Source organism: Passer domesticus, chromosome 11 (assembly GCF_036417665.1).
Source record: "Passer domesticus isolate bPasDom1 chromosome 11, bPasDom1.hap1, whole genome shotgun sequence".
In the NCBI taxonomy this organism is placed as follows: domain Eukaryota; kingdom Metazoa; phylum Chordata; class Aves; order Passeriformes; family Passeridae; genus Passer; species Passer domesticus.
Genome location: NC_087484.1, coordinates 6,754,524 through 6,776,587, shown reverse-complemented (window position 1 = coordinate 6,776,587; position 22,064 = coordinate 6,754,524). Strand labels below are relative to the sequence as shown.

Below are 22,064 nucleotides of genomic sequence, written 5' to 3'. Positions count from 1 at the left end.
CTGCTAAAATTCTGTACCTAATTGTAATAAGTCAGTGCTCTTAGACAAAGGTATAGTGCAAATCTTGTAAAACTTAAAAATCTTCAGTTTGAGGCAACAGTATTTAGAATTTGAAATGAATTCTCCACTTCTCCCAAATAGCTACAGAAAGACTAATGGCCCTTCCCATGGATGTGCCACTTACTCTAAGAAAATGAAGAGTTACAAGGGAGAGATTTAGCTCATTATTTGAAGACTTGATCAAAAGTTAGGACTGTAATGTAAGCCTCTCACCAACAGTTGAAGTCCAACAGCACATAAGGGGAATACAAGTTGGGATGGGAGGGTTTGTCCCTGAGCACAGAAGCCATGATCAGCTACAGCTCCTGCATTGTGGAGAGATGATTATCAAACCTGTGTGCAGTGCCCAGCCCTGGACACAGCCTGGCTCACCTGGGGGGCTCCCTTGGGGAAAGCAGCTGCAGAACCCCACCCCATCCCCTCCTGTAGCTCTCCAGGGATGCCCCTTCACTCCCACCCCCTCTCCCTGGACCAGCAAAAAGCAGAGAGTTTGGGGCTTTCCAAGGGGCTCTTCGTTTCTGTCACAACCACAGTGCAACTCTGCATTGTCTGTGTGCAAATGCAGCCCCCGTGGCTTTGTTAATGTTCATTTAATGGAGGGGAAAGCATTTTTCTGCGTGGATAATGTGGGGACAGACTGTCATGTGGCAGAGGAGGGACCTCTGTGCTCCTGGTCCTCTGCCCCCTCACCTCTGTGCTGCCCCTCGGAGCTCGCTCTGCCCTTCTGCAGTGCAGCTCAGCCTGAACACCCTCGTTCACAGCATTGTCCTTGACCTACAGAAAGCCACTCACTGGAAACAAATGGGTAAAAAGCAGAAGTAATCAAACTGTTTGCAGGAGCCAAGTCATAAATAATGAAAAGGCCAGGAACATAATTAGAGCCTATCAATAGAGTCCTGTGTCAAGAAAAACAAATTTAATTCTTTGATCGGATTACAGGTCGAGTTGATAAATGTTGATGTGTGAGATTCTACAAGAGTTTTGAATTAATATGTCATATGCTGATTGTAAAACTGGCACAACACAATGTGAATGAAGCAGTTGTTAAACAGATTAAAACTGGCCAACCTGAGGTCTCAGGAGCAGTAGTTATTTACTAGGGATTGTAATCACACAGGGATTGTTCTGGGATTCCAAAGACAAACAATGTTCTTCAGTTTTATTGATCTGAAAATAAACATGCAACCAAATTCCTCAGAGAATTTCCATATGATGCAACAGTGGAATAAAAAAAAAAAAGAAAAAGAAAATAAGGGATATGTAAAAAGGAACTGGTGATCAAGGCAACTGTATAAATACATATTGCAATGCAGTCCCTTGGAAAATCACACAATTCAGAGCAAGAACACAGGCTCTGCTTACAACACCGTGCTGGAAGGCAGTTTGAAACAATTGTGCTCCCTGTGCACTACTGGGGGAAGAAGAGTGTGTAGAAGCAAACATCATTAGTGGGAGACCTGATTTCTGCATAGAGAAGCAGCAAGACAGGTGCTGGAATAAAGGGTTCACTTGGTTGTCTGTATGGCTATAGAAAATTAACAGGGAGAGTAAAAGTGACACAAAAAGGTTACAATCTGAATGTTTCATATTGAGAATATTTAATATTTTGATGTTTTCATATAATTGTCTTTATATCACTAAAAACTGATTAAAATGATCAGTATCTTGCTACAGAGAAAATAGGGAGTATTAAAAAGTATGAAAAAGAAAGAATACAGGGAAACTGAAATTAAAATTAATAAGAGAAACAAGGAGGGCAGTTAAACAAATTGCAAACAAAGTAATGACATTAAGGTCTCTTGATAACTTCAAATTAAATCCAAGCAGCTTCCTCAAAGACATTTATCCCAGACAACCTCAGTTTATTCTCTGAAGAACATCATTTTGTTTCCATAGGTGTTGAGAGACAAATGCCATCATGTGATACACAGACAAATGAATGATCTGAACCAGTTATCTCTTCTGCCTTAAATTCTATTACTCAGTAAAAGCACTGTTTTATGTATAGGCTTTTGGTTTGTTTTCAATAACAACCTGAAATATCTTCCGCGCCTCACCAAAGGAAAATAGTATTTTCCAAGCATGGACTTGAGGTATAAGATGTGAAAGCAGAAATAGATCCTCAGTGTGGACATTCCCCCACACTCTGAGCCAGAGAGAGTCCAGAGGCCAGAACAGGAGAGCACTCACAGTGCCCACACCACCACGAGCTTCTCACAGGAATTGTGCTGTGTCCTTGTTTTCTTACCTCATGTGTTTCATCCACTCAATGTGCATTTCACTCATCACCCCTAAACTGAGAGACCAAAGCCTCAGGAACAAAAGAGAAAACCTAGGGCTCGTTTAGCAAATGAATGTCATCTTTGTAGGAAAAAATCCATGTGTGTGCAAGCACAGAGAAATGTGTTTGACCATACACCACACGTGACATGTGTCAGATGTTCCATCCCAGCAGTGCCCAATCCAACATTTGCAGAGACAGCCCAATGAGTCTGATGTGATCAAAATTAGTCTTTTAGCAGTGTGGTTCACAGAAATGTAATATTACAAGTACAGTCATCAGAAATATAATCAGGGAAATTAATGCAATTGGAAGCACAGGCACACAAGTGGCTAATGAGTTTAACCTCTTGACAAACACTAAGGAAGGGATTAGCAGTCAGAGCCTTGTTCAGCAAGATTAGGCCACGTTGTGCTTTTTCTGCCATCCTTAAATATTGTTTGGTTTTGTACAGTGCTTTTTGTAAAAAAACAAAACAAAACAAAAAATAAAAAAACAAACAAAACATTGTTTTTAGAAAAAGAACAGGGAAAAAGTTATTATGTGCTTCCAGTGGGATTGACCAATACAGAAGAGAGATGCTGATTGTAAAAAGGATTTGGCCTTCCAGTGATATCCAGGGCAAACCTGGCTCTCCAATGTGATCCCAAAAGAAAACCTGAAAGAAAACCACAAAAATGTGCAGGGAAAAAAAATATTTTCTTCCTGGCTCATAGCCAGTGGAAAGCATTGCCACAGTCACAGTGCAGAAGGAACAAGGAAGGTACAAGTCTTATACAATATAGTCAGCTCTCTCCTTTTGTAGTCCAACCCTTGCTTTGCCTTTTCTTGTATGTCTCTTTCACACATCTTGAGTGAAATGAAAAATCTGGAAAAGATAAATTACTCTGCTTCCCGTGAGAAGTGGTCTCTGCTACAGTGTAAGACAATTCAGAGGAATTCATGCAGGGAAAGAAGTAGTTTTCCCCAAGAAAAAAACAATTTGAGGCTCTAGACAATTAAGGAAATAACCCAGAAGTGTGACAGAGGGTCTATCATCCCTTTCTGATTTATTCTTTTATTTTTTAGGCACGGTCAAGTAAGGAGCAGCGTTGGGGAACACCTCTTCTCTCCAGAAATCACTCCTTGGAGGAGGAATTTGAAAGAGCAAAGGCAGCTGTTGAGGTATTATTTCATTTACTGTTTTCATTTTCAGCTGTTGTTCTACAGATTTCTTTTTTATCTTGCAGCACAAGCAGAAGAGAGAGTTAGAATTGGATTATTTAAAACAGAGAAAAGATGCAATTCATGGAGCTATTAATTTAAAATAGCAGCTTGTCTCTTTTAAAAAATGAAATTCAAAACACTTAGCTATAAAAAAAATTACAGAGATTTTAAGCTAGATTTTTATTGCTAAAGCAAATGGGTAAATTCCCCATAAATGTAGCTAATTCCAAACCACAAGTTAAAGAGGGAATTGTGTGCCATCAGTTCTTTACACCCAGACACAAACCAAGCCTCTCCTGTGAAAGCAGAGCTCAGAAGCACTGATGAACAGCACAATTACCTGCTGTAAAGCAGAGCTGTGCACAAGCACCAACCGTGCACCATTTTCACATTTTTACAACCAGTGGCAGAACGCTTAGCACAGGAGTATTCTTATTTCCTGGTAAATATATTTGTTTGAAAAGACAGAAGTATTTGGATAGTTCTCCTATTGCACTTCTGGAGTTTTTTTTCAGTGACTTCTGCATTTCTAACATCTAAAACATCTTTTGAGTGTTGTCCTATACCACTAGTCCAAATTGATCCTGACTGGACACAAAGTACAGCACAGATTTTTTAGCAGAACTCCACAAAAAATTAGATATAAGCATTGGTCTGGAGCATCATTATCTTCATTATCTTCTCAGGGGTTCCATGGGCAACCCTTAAAAATCCCATCACCACAAAGAGCCAAGACAGCTCCATTCCAGCAAGGACAGAATTTCAGGCTAAATTATGTAACAGCCACTGAAATGAGTTCTTAGGGTGCAGAGGATGAAGCTGTGAAACTAGTTCCTCAAAACAGGTTATTTTTAGCATTTTCAGCACTGCAGGCTCATTAGTCTCCAAACCATCTAGAACACTTTGGGGATGTTTGAGTTTAGATTTAAATTTTAGTCATGTATTTTAATATTCTTCTAACTCAAGCTATAGACCACTCTAATTCCAGTGTTGACAGTTGAACAATTCTAGATTAATAGTGGCTGATGAGAAACAGAACTATGCCTAAGTCTGATACTGGCTTCTAGCTAGAAAGATAATTTCTTGTTGAAGTAATTAATCTGATTTGTAGGGTTTTTTTTCGTGATATGCTATGGTAAGATGAAGGGTTTCTGCCATGTTTTTTTGGGATTTTATTGCACACAGAAACAAAAATGTGGTCTCAGCATACAAAGCTAAAATGGACAAAATCAGTAAATTAGCTCTTTCCTAAACCAAGCATGGAAGGCATTTTTTATTTCTAGATCAAATAAATTCTTCATCAACAACTGCTGCCGAGGCACAGGAGATGTTTCTGGTGTCACACATCACACACACATTTGCTCCTGGCAGGAAAGGAGGGAACTTTTAGATTGCCACTGCTGGAAATGCTTTAGGTGTTCCTGCTTGCTGATCCTCAGGGTGGATGTGCTGAGCTGTGACCTGGGAAGGCAGCACAGGGAATCTCCTGTTGAACGTCTCAGTGCTGGTGGTTAAGCAAATGATGCCAGTTCTCCTGCAATTGCTAGAAACTTGTGTGATGGGGACTTCCAGACACTCAGCAGAAAGAAAAATGAGTTGAGTCCAACAACAGATTACAAGACATTACTGAATTACTGTGCAGAGTAAAGTAAGGAGGAGAATATATTGTAAAAAAAACCCCAAAACCCTACAGACTAAAAGGTCATTCTGAGGCAACAGAGACAGGTTGTTAAAATACTTTAAAATACTCTCAAAAATGGCTATTAAAAGGAATCAAATTAAATGTTTCCCCAACTGTAGCTGGCAGCCTTAAGTTATTCTTTCTGCTTAAAATAGAACCTTGGGCTAGGTAGTTAAAATATAAAGGAAAGGAGTCTTCAAGACCTTACAGTGCAGTTATTCCATTTGCATATGAAAAGAGCTGAATTTTCATCCTAGCTGAAATGAAGTAGTAAGAAAGCTGGAGTGATTGAAATAAATTGGAGCCCATCTCAGAAAGATTAGTGCTTTCTTAAGCAGAAAATAGATACAGGTCAAAAATTCATCTTTTAGGCTTTGGATGTTTCTGTAATATTCTTTGTTTGGGACAGATCCAAGTGGAAAGATTAGCCAGAAAACTGATCAAGAAAAGGAAGTAAATCTCAGGTTCTTGGTGGCCTAGTTCGAAAGGAATTAATTAACAATTCAGTAAATGAAGACACCAAACTTTATCCTCCACCCAGTATTCACCTCAGCGCTTTGGGAATGGTTTTAAGATGTCAAACTTTGAGATTAATGAAGATTTGTGAGGTAATTCCTTCTTAAGAAGGTTTAAAGATGTCTATGCCATTGGGAAATCTTTTAAGAATAAAGTAAAATAGCTTTTTTCCTAGAGAGGGTCCAGATTCCCTTGCAGTGTTTGGGTGCTTGCAGACCTTGCTGCCTTTTCTGTTACTTTGGAAATTAGATTTGATCTTTGCTTCATGATTTTTTGTCTCATTATTTTTCAAGTGCCACAAGAACTATATTTTAACACAATCCTTCCGATAATTAGTTCTGTTTCATCAAAAATTTGTATTTTTGAATTTTTTTTAAATGCCAGAATGATGTTTCAGATCCATCCTGTACTTATATTCCACTAAAACAATTGTTTTATCAACCACCATCCTACTGGTGATGAGTTAAAATAAATAAAAATAAAAGCAAGAAGGTGCAAAAACTTCCAACTGAAAAGTCTCAGAGATGGAAAAAAAGCTGTTTTGCTATTTTCTTCTTCCACATTTCTCTGATTAAGCTGCAGATGCCACACTGTTTTGTGAGCTTATGCATAAGAAATTTTGAGCTGTCCTTCCCAGCACCATTTTATTTACAACACAATGTCACATGAACCATCTGCTGTATAATGTACTGCTTTGAAGCATCAGAGCACATTACAGCTAAATTATGTGACAATAGGAGGAAAAAGATGGGATTAATTTGTTCTAGCCTAGGAAAATGTATTCCAGGACCATCAGCTTTGTGGTTCCCATGAGCACTGGTTGGATCCTTTCTGTACCTACAATATCCCTGTCTCACTATTTAAACATTTCTTTGGATGGGCCTAAAACTGGCCAAACCATAGATTAAATTAGGAACCAGGAACTTGAGTCATTCAGATGCATTTTATTTGAAACTCTTTCAAAACACAGTGGGAATCTTTACCTTGATAAACATTTTTTATCTCTAAACTTCAGTAAAATTTTCAGATTTTGTTTCAAGAAGATATCAGCTAAGGAAACCTTACCACAAGTTTAATTTACTGTGTTTTTCATATCAAAGAGTATGGTAATGCAGTAACTCAGAGAACAATGACAGAACCTTGCTTATGCATTGGTCAATAAGGAACGTTTCAAATTAATTTTTGGCAATACAGGACAGACAAAATTCTAGAAGTTATGACAATAGGTAAATTTATAAATACTTCCCCTGCCCCCTTTCATTGGATCATAGGAAATAAAGAGCCTGGGAATATTTTGCCTCCCATTTGTTTAACTGCTTCAGCATATTTTTAAATACTAAGAGTAAAAATAGCCTCTTTGACAAAATGCAGAATTTTCTTCTTGGAAGAAGTCAGATGGTATGAACATTTTTTCTGGTTGTCATTCCTCTAAACTGCTGCAGATGATCTGAGAATGTGTTAAATGTGTTCAACTGGGCTGAAAACTCTTGGTTTATCCAAAGTATTTCACCAGCCTTAAGGTGGCAAAACCATTGAAATGAGGTTAATTGGCACTGGTGGTGTAGCAAATAGAGCTAAAATTAGACCTAGGAGCCTTGATCCAAAGCCAGGTTTTCAGAAAGGCTCAATATTAATTTAACCCTCCTGCCACTGAAATAAATGAAAAAATCGCTACTGATGGCAGCTGAAATAGACTTAGGCCTTCAGCAGAGACTGAAATATTTCCAGTATTTAAATGTGTGTAATATTTACAGTTCTCTTCCTCAAGGAAGAGCACTGAGCTGCTCTGCTGCTGACACTGGCACCCCAGAGCCTGGTCCAGGTGCTCGGGGCAGCTTTGCTGTGGCAGAGTCAGAATCCCCTCATGCTGAACATCCTCAGAATTCTGCACAAACCTTCCCTCAGCACTGCAAAATGACTCTGGGTCCTGTGTCCAAGGAGGGCAGGATGAGCTGGGAGGGATTATAGCAAAGCTGCTCTCCTCCTCATTGCACTCCCCCCTCCTTTGACTCTGTAAATGGAAATTACGGGGGGCTACTTGAGTGCACAGTAATTCACTGGATTTCTACATAGACTGCAAACACAGTGAACTTCTGTGAGAATTATAAATATATCATTAAAAGGCAGAATTTGAATTTAAGACCTAAATCCACTTGCTTACTATCTGCAGAAATATGATGTTTCCACACCATTGATTTTTGTGGGAAAAATGCAAGCAAAAAATCTAATATAAATATGATACATATATATGATTATTCCTATAAATTAATCTGGCTAAATAGGGTCATTACTAATCAGTTTTCAGTAGTTTTATTAATTTTAATCTGAAGGAAAGACAAATTTCCACATTTTTACCTCATGCTGAATCTCAAAATTACTGCTAGTTAAAACATGATGGCATAATTTTTATTTCAGTGCTGGGCAGATTTGTGCTGAATGAGAAGCAGTTGATGGAGGCATCTGTTGAGCAGGATCTTTTTGGGGATTCAATTGCCTCTGCTCATGGCTGACAAGAGTTAAAGAGGCAGTGATCTGATTCAATATCTCAGACTTTTCAAACCCTAAATGGACACTTCAGTACAATCTCACAACTCTTTATATGAAAGTATTTTCTTCAAGTCTGGAATGAGAGCAAATTGTGAGGTGGTGTAACAGAGTGGTCAGGGGCAGTTCACTGCTGTTACCTGCAGTGAAATCTCCTCTCCAAGAGTGAATCATTCCCAGTTTATTTCCTTTTGTACAGAGGAACATAGCAGATACCTTCACAGGTCCAATAATTGCATGATTCAGACAATCCTGAATTTCTTCCAGAATGAAGGACAGTATAATTTCCTTTCCCCAGCACCTAAGCAGGGTTGCAGCAAGCCATGCAATCACAGTCTAAGCTCTGTTTTTCCAATCATGCCTGGCTGTGGAGCTGCACCAAAGCTGTCAGCCTTATAACAAAGACTCACACAAAACTATCTGGACCAGTTCATAAAACCTTCAATCCATTTTGATTAGCACCTTGCTCTCAAATGGTTCTGTCTAAATCTCAGTAGATTTATTTGTGCTGTTATCTTTGATATAAATAAGCTGAGAAACTGTGCCCCCAGTGCTGTCAGCTCACTGAAACACTGGCCATGTCCTTGTAGGAACTAGAGAATTTTGGAAAGGTTTGTAGTGCTCTGCAAATACTCTGTTATGGATCTCCTTCTCAGAGTCCCATGACTAGTGTGTGGAGGCTGAAAAAGTAGCACCTTAATTTGGCTTCTCCCCTTCTATAATTCTATTTCTGTTTCTTGGCATCATTTCCTAGTAGCCACAGTTGTTCCCTCCTTCTGCTCGTTGCTAATCTCATTCGTTGTCCTAAATCTCATCTGTTTTTCATAATTTCTCCTTCCCTTGTATGTGCATTTTCCCTCTTCTTTGAGCTGAATATTAATCTTACTGTGTGATTCTATAATCTCTTGTAGATTCCTCTCACCATAGAGTATACAATGCAGTATTAAGATTTCTCCACTATGTCAAAAAGCCCAATTTGTATTACATCCCTTGCACAAACACCCTCTGTCTAGGCTTTGGCATTTCTCTTTCTCACAGCTGAAAATTATGCTGAATATACCAAAGTAACCAATGCTTGCTCTCTTTCAAACTGTTTTATCTATTGTTATTCTTTTGCATATGCACTTAGTTGATTTTTCTTTTTGTTTTTTCTTTTTTTTTTTTCTTTGTTGAGGGACTTGCAGCACTGATTGCCTTCAACTTTTATGTAACAATTTGCTGTTAGCATCAATGAGATGCAGTGTAAGCTGCTGCAAATCCTGCTTCAAACAGGACACACACTGCCTCTGAGATAAAGAGTGTTCTGCTGACAAAACACATTCCAGTATATGACATTTAATTATATGGAATTCCAAACAGGAGCTGTAGTATTTCAGTCCATGTGATTATTAATAGAACTAATACTGCTCAGCAAAATTGACACTCAGACCACTGATAGAAATAATTTTTTTTTTTTTTAAACAAAAACCATTATTTTAAAGTTTTGTTGTTAATTTTCTCTTTTCCTCCTTTTCTTCTAGTCTGACACAGAGTTTTGGGATAAAATGCAAGCAGAATGGGAAGAAATGGCTCGCAGAAACTGGATTTCAGAGAACCAGGAAGCACCAGGGCAGGTCACCATCTCAACCATCGAGAAGGTAACACCAGGTTTTTATTTCAGCACATCCCCCCTGTGCAGCTTCGAGATGAGCCTCAGCTCTTCCAGGGAACCCAAGAACTCTTTGGAAGCTAATTGTACCCCAAAGAGCTCATCCTCTCTGATTGCCTGTGGGTGGGGCAGATTTGGAAGACGTTGCCACAGTGAGAACAGGTTTAGGCTTGCACACAGCCTAAATTCAGCTGAAAGGATCACAGAGCAGCTGCTGGATTTATGAGCACTTCTGAAGACAAGCACTTAAGGAAAAGCACCAAATAAAAATACCTGGGACAGCACATTCAAACACTGTTGAGGACGGAAATTATGACAATTCCATTTCCGTTCTTAATTCCTTCCACTCCATATTTAATTTGATTTCTCTTATGTAGCTGATCTTACCACACACCCTTTACACTGCAGTGACAAGAGAAAAAGGCAAAACTTAAAGGAATACTAAAATAAACTCAGGTGCTTGCAGCACTGTTGTGTATCTGGAAGATTAATTGAGGATTTCAGGATTTTAACTGAGCAGCTGTGAGGTTCTGAGCACTGCAGGGATTCAGCTGCTTGGTGTGTTCCTTACCACCACTTTGGGTGTCCCGGGCTCTGAGGTTCAGCTCTGCTCCAACTCAGGCACTATGAGCTGTTGACATTACCCCTGATGGAGAGCCCAGCATAAATACCACTAGGTACAACTTCAGAGCTAAAGTAAAAATAAAGAGCAGAAACATAAATGCCTGGTTATGTGACTTTTTACACTTTCTGTCATTGAAATTCCACGGGGGGAGCTCGTGCCATTTCCAGGGAGCAAAGGTTGTTTGGAAAACAATGAGTCACTGCATTTTTTAGACTTGCCATTCCCTGCAACTTGTCATTCATCACGGGTCCATTATCTCTCTGCTCCAGGGTTATTATTTCCACACTGACAATCCCTTCAAAGACTGGCCTGGTGCTTTTGAGGAAGGGCTGAAAAAAATGAAGGAAGGTGACCTGCCTGTTACAATCTTGTACCTGGAGGCTGCAATTCTCCAAGAGCCCAACGATGCTGAGGTATTCACTGCTGTGCCTTCCCCTGGCAAAGGAAAAGGGAACTCCCTGCACCATGGAGTGAGGGAATGATTTCTGGGCTCAAACCTCTGCCAGGCATGGCTGACTGAAACATTGGATTCCAAGGGTTGTGAATTAGTGTGTGCCTTTAAAGAGATAACAATGAGTTCTTCACAGGATGAGAATCTGGTTTTGAAGTATTGCTTTTTGAAGTATTTTAAACCTTCCCTTCACATCCCGATATTTTCAAACTAACTTGTAAACTGCTATCAAAAGATGCATATTTTTGATTTGACAAGACTGTTGAAAAAATGTTAAAGTTATATAAATTTCTTCAATGTTGCTGTTTTCAACTAGATTATATTTAAAGCCTGTTTTTTTGTGAAATGTCAAAAATATTTATGCTGTATCTAGGGCTCTTTGAATCTCCTCCTACATTAAATTAAACAGCATACTTCAAAAAATCAAAGAATCCCAAGCTCCCTAGAAACCCCTAATACATATATACACATATAATATTTATATAATAACCCCCTGTATATAATATACAATTAAATAATTCTTCTTCTCTATTTTCCATTACTTTGTAGCAAAATTTAAAATGTACAGTAACTCAAATTTAAGAAATCATCATGTGATTATACACTGACAGAAGACCCACAGTGCTGGACATATCTGATGCTTTTCCTCACCCCTGTGTTTATTGGTTGTAAGTCTGTTTGCAGTTGGATATATGTAACAAACTAAATTATTATTTTTGCAGGCCTGGCAGTTCCTGGGTATAACACAGGCAGAAAATGAAAATGAGCAGGCAGCCATCGTGGCCCTCCAAAGGTAGAGGGAGATCACTCCTAAATCTGGGCTCTGATTAGTGTTGGGTAATGGAGACCTGGGGATATTTAATGTCATTCCTACCTTGGAATGAGAAGCATTTGTTTAGCAGAGTAGAGCATTGACACAGTTATAGAAACTCCCAGTGACTTCAGAGGGATGACTAGTTTTTAATATTTCTGTTTTATTAAATAAGTGAAATATTTCATGGAGTAATTTAAGTACATGCACAAAAGAAAAGTTATATTGCCTAATAAATACAAGTTAGGCATGATGCAAATGAAGTGCCTCTTTTACATTCCAGCCACTTGGCATATTTTCTGTAGTCTGTCCTTTAATGAAGAGGTTTTCTTAATTGGAGTGAGCTCCCTTCAGCTGCTGAATGCTAAACTGCCAACAGCTTTAGGTCGATGGAGATGTGAAGATCACAGAATTCTTGTACATAAAATGTCAGCTCCAAAATATCAGCATTATTACTATTATTATCTTTCTGTAATGGGTTTTTATGTTTCCATTTGAAGCAATATTCAATTGCATCAGCACTGATAACCATGAAGTTATTTCACCTAAGGATACTCAAACTTGTTTATAAGTCCTTTATTGGCTTACCTGGATAGAAATCCAAGGCATTGCCTGATTTAGGAGCTTGCTCATCCCCAGTTTTCAAAAGAACAACACTGATGATTGTGATTTTCTTCACATGGATTACTTTGGAACAATTCAAACATTGTGCTTGGCTGCAGAAATAACTCAATATATATTTTCTATTCTGCCTAGGTGCTTGGAACTGCAGCCAAACAACCTGAAAGCTCTGATGGCCCTGGCTGTGAGTTACACCAACACTGGCCATCAACAAGAAGCCTATCAATCCCTGAGAAACTGGATAAAGCAAAATCCAAAATACAAGTACATAGTGAGGAGCAAAAAAGGGTCCCCAGCACTTACAAGGAGGATGTCTAAGACAGCAGATGAAAGGTAAATGCAGTGGTTATCTTCATTTAATGACTGAAGGCTTTATCTTTTATGCCATTCCTGGAAGTGAAAGAAAACTGATAATGAAAAAAAAAAACAAGCCCAGCTAAAAAAGGATGGATCTCCTCAACTCCCATCACTTTCCTCCATCCCTGTCTCCTGTCTTTCTATTCCCACGTCCTGCACCCTCATCCTTCAGCTGCTTCCACATCCATCAAAGCCTTTCTCCAGCTCTACATGTGTGTGTTTTTCCTACTGTTCACTGTTCCTGCTGTTTTCCCATTCTCCAGCCCAGCAGAATCCAGGAATGAGCCATTTTGCAGTGCAACATGAGCTCTCTGAGAATGTTGGGAGGTGGCTCCTGCTTGTTAGAAAGCTGTTGTGGTTCTAACCAAGAGACAACACAGCCATTTGATTTATCTTGGCCATCTTAATAACAAAAAAAATAATGATTTGGCAGCCCTTCATCATGATTTCATGAGGACAATAAACAAGTACCTCTGGACTGTGAGATGCATAATAAAGTCATTAAAGGCATAAACATGATTTAGAGAACCAAACCACTCAGGCTATCTCACTCCTTGTCATTTTGAAGACAGGCCTTATGTTTTACCCTCATCACTTACAAGTCCTGGGTTGACAAGATAATTTCGTATGAGCAAAAATAAAATATGCAGGTTCTGCTTAATTGCTAAGTGTGTTATTCTACTTTGGCTTCATCCTGCTGACATCTGGTGCTGTCAGTGCAAAGGTTTTAAGAAGTTACAGTGGGCACAGAAGTCTTATGTTTTGGCATCTTTCTTCAAGGGTCTTGGCTGGTCCCTTATGTGTTCCTCTTAAAAATACTACTATTTTTGCCAGTAAAGGAATGTTTTATGTCTGAGAAACTCATGCAATTTGAATAGTTTTAATAAACCTTCATGTCTTTCCACTTGGGTTCACGGCTGCAATTTGACCTCATTTCATGGATGAACTTTTTTTATTTCAGACATGAGTTTACAACAGCACCCTGAAGTAAACCTTTGCCGTGATGAAGAAGCTCATTCACAAATATTAGGAGTATAACACTTCTGATAAATCCACTATGAAGATTTTCATTTCAGGCTATGCAATCAACATTGAAATGTTTGTAAATAACTGTATGATGGATATTTAAATTCTTTTTCTCCCTTGTCTAGCTCATTACTCGAAGAAGTAAAGGATTTGTACCTGGAGGCTGCTCACCAGAATGGTGATATGATAGACCCTGACCTGCAGACAGGACTTGGGGTTCTTTTTCACCTGAATGGAGAATTTAACAGAGCAATAGATGCATTTAGTGCTGCATTAACTGTTCGACCAGAGGTACATTTTAAACTTCTACATTTTCTTAAATTTAGCTTTACAGTCCATTTCCTTTTTCCTGTCTGGATCAGACTATTATTAATGACATGCCACTTCTGCCATTAAAATTTTAAGACCCAAAATAGACATGTTAATTACAAGACATAATTAACATTGTAATTCTTCTGTTTGGAAGCAGATTTATGCATGCCCAGTTCCTACCTGTGTGCTGATTAATGGTATTAAATACATAAAGTCACTTTTAATCACGAGTCAGACCCTCACATTCCTTGTCAATTAAGATAAAACATTACTATTTTATGCAGTCCTCTTTCCTTTGCAAGCAAAAAATGAGACATTATGTCTGGTCTTTGACACCTAGAGTAGAAAAACTCATTTTCTCACCAGGACTACACGTTGTGGAACCGCCTTGGGGCAACCTTGGCCAACGGGGACCGCAGTGAGGAGGCTGTGGAGGCTTACACACGAGCTCTGGAAATCCAGCCTGGCTTCATCAGGTCCAGGTACAACCTGGGCATAAGCTGCATCAACCTAGGGGCATACAGGTGAGCATAAAAATGTATGAACAAAAAGTCAGGCATCACAACTGCCAGGTGAAGATTCGTTTTCAAGCTGGAGGTATCCAAGAATAAAATAGTCAGAATATAGCTGCATAATCTCAGCTATTGTAAAATGTTGTCATAACTTTTTGCAAAGGACTAAAAAGCAGTTTTGTACCTCTAAGTGCAAGTGCTCTTATAATTGTTCTTGCACTTAAAATAGTCCTGCTCTTAAGAACCTCTATAAAAGAAAATGTAAGAGCCTGTCTTTTAAAGGGAAACCTGAGTTAAACTGCTTCAAGTAGTTCATGCCATCAAAAACATCCTTCAGGAATGAAGGTGATATTCCAGGGTCTCAGCTGTCAGGGAAAAACAGGGAAGATGAAGAGGAGCTTTGCTGCAATGAACCCCCAAATGTTTGGGTAGACTGAGTTTTGTGTTATCCCAAGCCATGCCCTCCTGCCTGATGAAAATCAAGCAAGAACAACATTATTTTATTATTTATAATGTATTATTTTACATTGTAAAATAGTGTATTTAAGCCTGGCATGGAACTTTAGAAAGTTTGCCTGTAGTTGTTAAACGAATTATAATGATTGTTTCTTTTTTCTTCTTCCCTGCAGAGAGGCTGTCAGCAACTTCCTCACTGCTCTCAGTTTGCAAAGAAAAAGCAGGAATCAGCAGCAAGTTCCCCACCCTGCTCTGTCAGGCAATATTTGGGCAGCACTTCGGATTGCTCTGTCTATGATGGACCAGCCAGAACTATTCCAAGCTGCCAATGTGGGTGATCTAGACATTCTCTTAAGAGCTTTTAATCTAGAGCCGTAATAAAAAGGATTCAAAAATTTATTGAATTGTATTAGGAAACAGAGAACTTTTTTATTACTCATCCCCAAATGACCACATTTTCCAAAAGATCATGACTGTAGATCAGTAGGGGAATTCCTTCAGGCATTATTCATAAAGGGAAAGTTCAAAAGCACAAAAATAGTGTAAATAAATTCAAACTCAAAGGGTTGAAATGAGCTGTAGCTAATCGGACAAAGCCCTGAACTAGACAAAATAGCAATTTCTGAAGAATCTCCATCCCATGCAAGCTATATCTCTCTATATACACACAGCTGTAAAAAGAAAAGCAACTTAAGAAGAAACCTAGATAATGGTTATTGCACCTTAGAATGGCAAGCAGTGCATCCAAGGAACCTGCTTAGTGGCTCATTGCACTATGCTGACACCACTTTGCCCCACAGTGGGGATTCCCTGTCCTTTGGTTTCTTTGATGAAAAATCTTCCCAAGGTCCATTTTTAACACAGCTCTGAAAATAGATGCATGTAAAAGGGATGTTTTTTGTCTTGAATGTATTTATTAGCTGGCAATCAGTTTTTTGCTTCCAAAGGTACCTGGATTAATTTGGGCCCAGCTCTGCAGGCTCATAAAGCCATGTGCAGTGTCAGGAGGAACACAGTCCATGCAGGGCTATGGGGTGAGGCCAGGTACATTTGGGGAAGCCAAGTGTTGCCAGCAGAAGAGGCAATTTGCACTGGAACTGTTGCTGTTCAAACCAGCTGTCCTTGATCTGGGACAGTCTGGAGGAGCTCATGGCAGGGTCTGCACCTTTCTGTGTACTTATGCACTTTAACCTTTCTTTTTGTAAAATAGTGCTATGCTTTTGTTTTAGTCACCAACAATGGAATGTACAGGATGGCCTTGTTGGCAGAGAGGACCAAATATAATTGCCTGAAATGTAATGAGAGGGTTTTCAATATTTTTCTGTTTAAAAATGCAAATACAGTGTAAACTGCATTAACAACTAGAAAGATTATTATATGCATCCATCAGGTACTACACGTATACATGCATGTGCATGCACATACATGTTGTATGCAAATGATGTCATTTCAGAACATAGCAAGCTACAGATCTTCATTGCAAACCAATAAAAATATTTGTGGGAATTACTGCCTGCAGACCATGCTCAAGGGAAAACTTTCCCTAAAGAAATTGGTCTGTACAATGCTGGTAGGATTGAGGCCAAGTCTTGATCCTGCTGTTATGGCAAACAGCAGCAAAAGTCTCCACAACCTCCATGATAGCAGAGAAAATCCTTAGGTAACACCAGTATGTGTAGCTGCTCACAAAAGTGTGTATAAACACACTGTTTTCATTTTGCCTGGCTGCATGAATGGGGAGCAGGGCTGGGGCAGTACCAATCCCTGATGAATGGATTGATTCAGCTACAATCAAACACATTTAGCTCAGGGTGAATGTGTCAATCAAAGAAAGCAGAGAAATTTTTAGGAGGTGATTTTCAGTTGCTGATAATTTAAATATTTTTCCTGAATAGCGAAAGATAAAAAGTGTTATTAGATGTGTTGATCTGTGGTCAGGATTTCAATTTGCAGAGTAGCTACTAGAATGTGTTAAAGTGGGACAAATAGCACATTTCCTATAAACATTAGAAGAAAAATCCAGCTCAGAGGGATAAAAAAAGAAATCCAACTGCACAGATCACAAAGATGCTCTGTGGGAGTTGGACAGTTTCACCAGTACAAACCTAAAGTTTCTTGCAGCTGCCTGTTATTTTGAGCAACCACTTAAAGGAAAATTCCATGTAAGACAGTGTAAGCACTGCATCTAATCACCATCTATAGGTTGTTAAATGAAAATAGAAAAATAAAAGGCTTACCCCTCACTCTCTCCCACTGAACAGAGATGTCGAAACAGCTACCAAAATTTTTAAGAGTGCTTTATCAATTCCTTGTTTACACATATATTCCTGTTTATCTGTCAGGTGTTTCATAACTGATTCCTGCAGCTTTCTCTAAGGATGGGTCTGCCTGGGAATGTCACTTTGGCTAAGTGGGCTGCTGTATGCATATCTACTGACAACAGTTTGCTCTTTTGCTTTGACAGAGATGTGTGATGACAGCTCTTTATTGATAAGGCAGAGCAGAAGGTGCAGTGCAATTGAATCTGGGAAGTGATAAGAGAGAAGGGAGGCAGCTTTGAGAAGAGGCTGTAAAGCAAAGGCATATGTGCTTAGGTTTGCCTTGATGCCCTGCCATCACACAAGCTCTTCTAGGATATCCTTTGTGCTGGGGTGCAGGATAATCAGTGCTTGTGCAGAGGAATTAGCTGTTCAGGGACTTTATTTTTACATCTTTGGAATTAACAAAAAAAAAGTATTTCTCAGAGTCAGAATGACAAGGGGTATTTGATTCTCATGGCAGTTCACTAAACATGGGTAACACAGAAATCATTAGGAAAACTTTATGCAAGTCCAAGCCTCTCCAAAAAGAACAAACTAAGTAGGTAGCTTTTGGTTTATCCTGGGATGCACTGCTCAAAACTACATTTCTCTGCTGACATATTTCCACACCCATGGGACTGGCAGGAGCTGTGTGTGTAACCTTGAGCCAACTCAGCAGGACTCTGCCCTGCCAGGCAGGCTCAGCCCCAGCCCAGCCCAGCTCTGCTGTACAGGACATGGGCTGCAAAGCCTGGCCAGAGAGGTGCACAGCCTGCAGAGCTGATCCCAGCTGCCCTCTCTGCTGTAGCCAGCCTATGGCCAGTCAAACATGTGCCACTGACAGAGCCTAAAGCAGGGCAGGGGACAGAGGACAGGGGCACATCTCACACAGCTCTGGGCTGGCCAGTGTGGGGAGTGGCCAGAGACTGAGCTCACCTCACTCTAACAGGCCAGGCCCAGCAACTCTTGGGATTTCTGGGCACTTCCTAAGGATCCTGGGCTTTATCATCTTCCTTTAGCCCCCTCTGCCAAGCACTGTCAGTGCAGCAGACAGGATTAGATACAGCTTTGATCTGACCTCCTCTTGGCTTTCCTTAAATATTCAGGACAAGTTTGTATATTTGCCTGAAACAGCAAGAGGAAACATGTGAGGAGGCTGCAGCATATTAAGAACCTGAATAGAAAATTCATCTACTTGTGCTTCTAACCAAGCATGAGGTGGGATAAATAAGGCGGGTGCTGAACAGTAGCAGATTGAGCCTGAGAGTGAGAGACAGCAAATCTGGGTCCTGTTCTCAGCACTCCCTGGGAGCTCGACCAAGCCAAAGCCTCCTGCCATCCCTGACTTGCCCAGGTGTGCAAGGAAGGAAGGAAGATGGGAAACAGCATTCCTGGCACTACCTGGGAGCAGGGGAAATCACTGCCTCACACTGCAGGGGCCGGGTCACCCCTCCCTGGGCAGGAAGGTGACACAAACACAAGGCTGCTCAGGTCTAGGGAAGCAGTTTCACCCACAGACTCCCAATTTCAGCAGAGGAGAGACTCAGACATTTCAGGGTGCTATAGAGCATCTGTGAGGTGAGGCCCAATTAGAGTGCTGCACTGGTGTATCACCATGTCCCACTCCTGTTTCCCTTTCTTGTTACTCCTCTCTTTTTCCAGAGGTGATTATCACTGCCAGGCAACTGATTCCAAGTTACTGAAACTTTTTTTTTCCTATTTTATATTTCATACAATTAAAAAAAAATAATTTTCCTAACCCCAGCTTGGGACTGTCCTTGTGTTCTACAAAGCTTTAGGAATAGTTATGACCTAGAAGCCTGATCCATCAAGCTGCTGAACCCTGTCAGCCTGGACTCTGCACAGAGTGCTCAGTTCACATGCAGGTGTTCCAGGAGAGGGCTGGCTCTGGCACCACTGCACGTGCTGAACAGGCACTGCAAGCACAGGGGCTGTTGAGGGAGTGAGGCTTTGCCATGAAGGCAAAAGGCTCATTGCTGCCTGACCTCTTTAAACTGGAATGACCGCAGGAGCCTTGTGGCCACAGACTGCTTTCTGCCAGCTTGTTTGACTTTTAGGCACACACATAAACATACCTGTATCTAGTGGTGTTTTCTTATGATCTGCTAAATCACAGCACTTGTAAAAATATCGAGGGGGAGGTTCAAATGACACAAACCTCATGTGACAATATTGCATGCAACTGCATTAACCAGTAACCACTATGCAATATTAACCCCAGCATGCAGCAGTGCTACCTGAGCATGTGTTTAGAGAATGCATGCAGAAGGCTCACTCGTAGGGTATTCTTAAGCTATTGATTCATATCATCTGTGGAACACTTTACAAGTCCTTTGCATCTGCCAGACTCAAATCTGAGTTGTTCATATTACCTGGAACAACCTAATTACCAAACACAGAGCCCTTTTAAAATCCCATCCTTAGAACTGACTTTGTGTTGTGGGTTTCATGTTTGCTCCAAGTGTTTAAATAATAACAGACATCTGTATATCAGCTTTTGTAGACATATTTTAGTACCCCCTCAAGAATTAAAAAGTTACATCTGCACAGCTTTCACAGTGAAGCTGGGTGGTTTGGATTTTCACATTTTCATCTCTAGTCTCAACCCCAGAACAGCCAGGTATCCCAGGAATACCCACAGGGCCTCCATGGCAGAAATAACAACTGCTGTCCTCACTGGCACAGCCAGAGCCCGAGGCCTAAATCACTGACTGCTGGAGCCAGTGAGAAATGGAGCAGAGCATAAATTGGTTGTAGATCTCTTTTGCCCAAACATGCATCTGCAAAACGAGACATATTAGTTATTTTCGCATGAATTACCTGCACAGTTGAAAAAATGTGATTTCTGGTCACCAGTGTTGTCAGCTTAGCAGTCTGTACAGTGAATCTATGTAATAAATGTTAATAATATACCAATTAGTCACAAAAATGGTAAGACAAAATGCACTGCACGTTGTGAAAAAAAAAATGGTGGATATGCAATACAGTATTATCTACTATTCAAACCTTACCTAGGCTAGAATCAGATTCCTTCATTATGGTTCTACTGATTTTTGGACTGGTGAAATAAATCAGAGAACAGGAGTGTTGTGCATGAAGAGGTCACTGACACTTTGAACAAACGTAGGAAAAATTAAAAACAGTCATGCCAGAGAATCCATGGGAAGTTTCAGAGCCTCAGCCCACAAAGTAACAGACATTAGGCAAGGTAAAGAGACAGAAGGAATCTAAATTTTCCTAAAATATGCTGTAACTTTACAAATGCTTGCAGTATGTGACAACCCATTGAGCAAGCTTGCATGGTCAAGACTTGATGTGCTTTGATCTCTTTTCCCCTTCTACATTTACAGAATGCCATCGACATTGGCTGAACCTTTAATTTAAATAGCCTTTTTAATATCAGTAAGCTATTGTAAATTCAGAAAAATAAAAAAAATTTATAAATATATTTTATATATCAGAGTATAACATATCTAGAGTAAAATAAAACTATATAGTTTTGAGAGGCATTCTGTGTGGCTTCTTCTATATGCTGTAAACTGTTTGAAAACCTTTGCAATCTTGCATCAGTTCTTTTGGCTTTATTTTTAAGCCAACATAGAGGAAGGAAGTGATTCCAGGGTTGGCAGATACTTTCACCTGGGCCATCTCAAGAGCCCTGCTGCTGCACACCCTTGCAGAGCTGCCTGAACCCCTGGTGTCCGTGGGGAAGTGCAGGGCAGGGCTGGGCAGCACTGCCCAGGTGGGAGCTCAGCCCCACACCTGAATGTTTACATTCCCTTACAAAGGCTCACCCTGACCCAGATTCAGAATCTGAATGTAAGAACATACGGGGTACAAGGTCAGTTTCTTACCACAGGTAACTCTGCCTCTGTATGCTTAGTGCATTATCAGCTGTGTATAATATTAAACACAGACCTAGAGTTTACTGATGCTTTAATTTGGTGTTTCCCTGCACTGCTGTTTAAAATAACCTATTTCTTCAAAAAAGAATGATGTGCATACTGGATGTGTTAAATTTATTAAGGTCATAGATGACTATTTGCAAAGCACCACACTTAATGTAGTATTTTTGTACTGTAATGGAAGCATGCCTTCCTTGGGTTCTTTTCCACATATTAAATTGTATTTATTAATTGTATTTATAACTGTGCAATTTTTAAATATGTTTTAAAAATAAACTTTGTCTGTGGCTTCAAATATTTCAAAATCTCTTTTCAAATTGAAAGGGTCTTGATTTCAATTACTTAAAACTGAAAGGAGGGATCTAAGTCTCCAACTGAAAGGATTTTTTCAATAAGGTATTCTATCCTATTGTTTACCAATTGAACATGCTTCTCTGCTTAAAAGTTAAGTCCAGAATACGCTTTTGTTCTCATTTTTCCTAAATTCATTGTTTCTCTGCGGCACAGTTATTTTTAGAATTTATTTTTATTTCAACATGTCAGTCAATCATACTTACAACTGGAATTTATACCAGCTGAGGCCTGGCCCAAAGGGTTCTGCAGATACAGCCCATATGAGGAAAATGGGAAAAAATAGATAAGGATTTTCCTGAAGACCGTGCAATAATTAAAACTGAAGTCATAATATCAGAAACCAACCTTTATGAAAAGCAAAGCCAACATGCAGGGAC

The 22,064-nt window shown here is 39.8% G+C and overlaps 1 protein-coding gene across 13 annotated transcripts in view; it reads left to right on the top strand.

Moving 5' to 3' along the window:
• PEX5L (peroxisomal biogenesis factor 5 like) overlaps positions 1-21,628 on the top strand; it is a 104,919-nt gene extending 83,291 nt beyond the window's left edge. For all 13 annotated transcript variants that reach the window (XM_064385343.1, XM_064385351.1, XM_064385346.1 and 10 more), the window contains 8 exons: positions 3,410-3,505; positions 9,809-9,925; positions 10,831-10,974; positions 11,735-11,805; positions 12,580-12,777; positions 13,953-14,118; positions 14,506-14,663; positions 15,281-21,628. In XM_064385343.1, coding sequence (XP_064241413.1) covers positions 3,410-3,505; positions 9,809-9,925; positions 10,831-10,974; positions 11,735-11,805; positions 12,580-12,777; positions 13,953-14,118; positions 14,506-14,663; positions 15,281-15,485 — 1,155 coding nt within the window. In that variant the 3' untranslated portion in view covers positions 15,486-21,628. The remainder of the gene's footprint in view (positions 1-3,409; positions 3,506-9,808; positions 9,926-10,830; positions 10,975-11,734; positions 11,806-12,579; positions 12,778-13,952; positions 14,119-14,505; positions 14,664-15,280) is intronic.
• Positions 21,629-22,064: the final 436 nt, after the last annotated feature.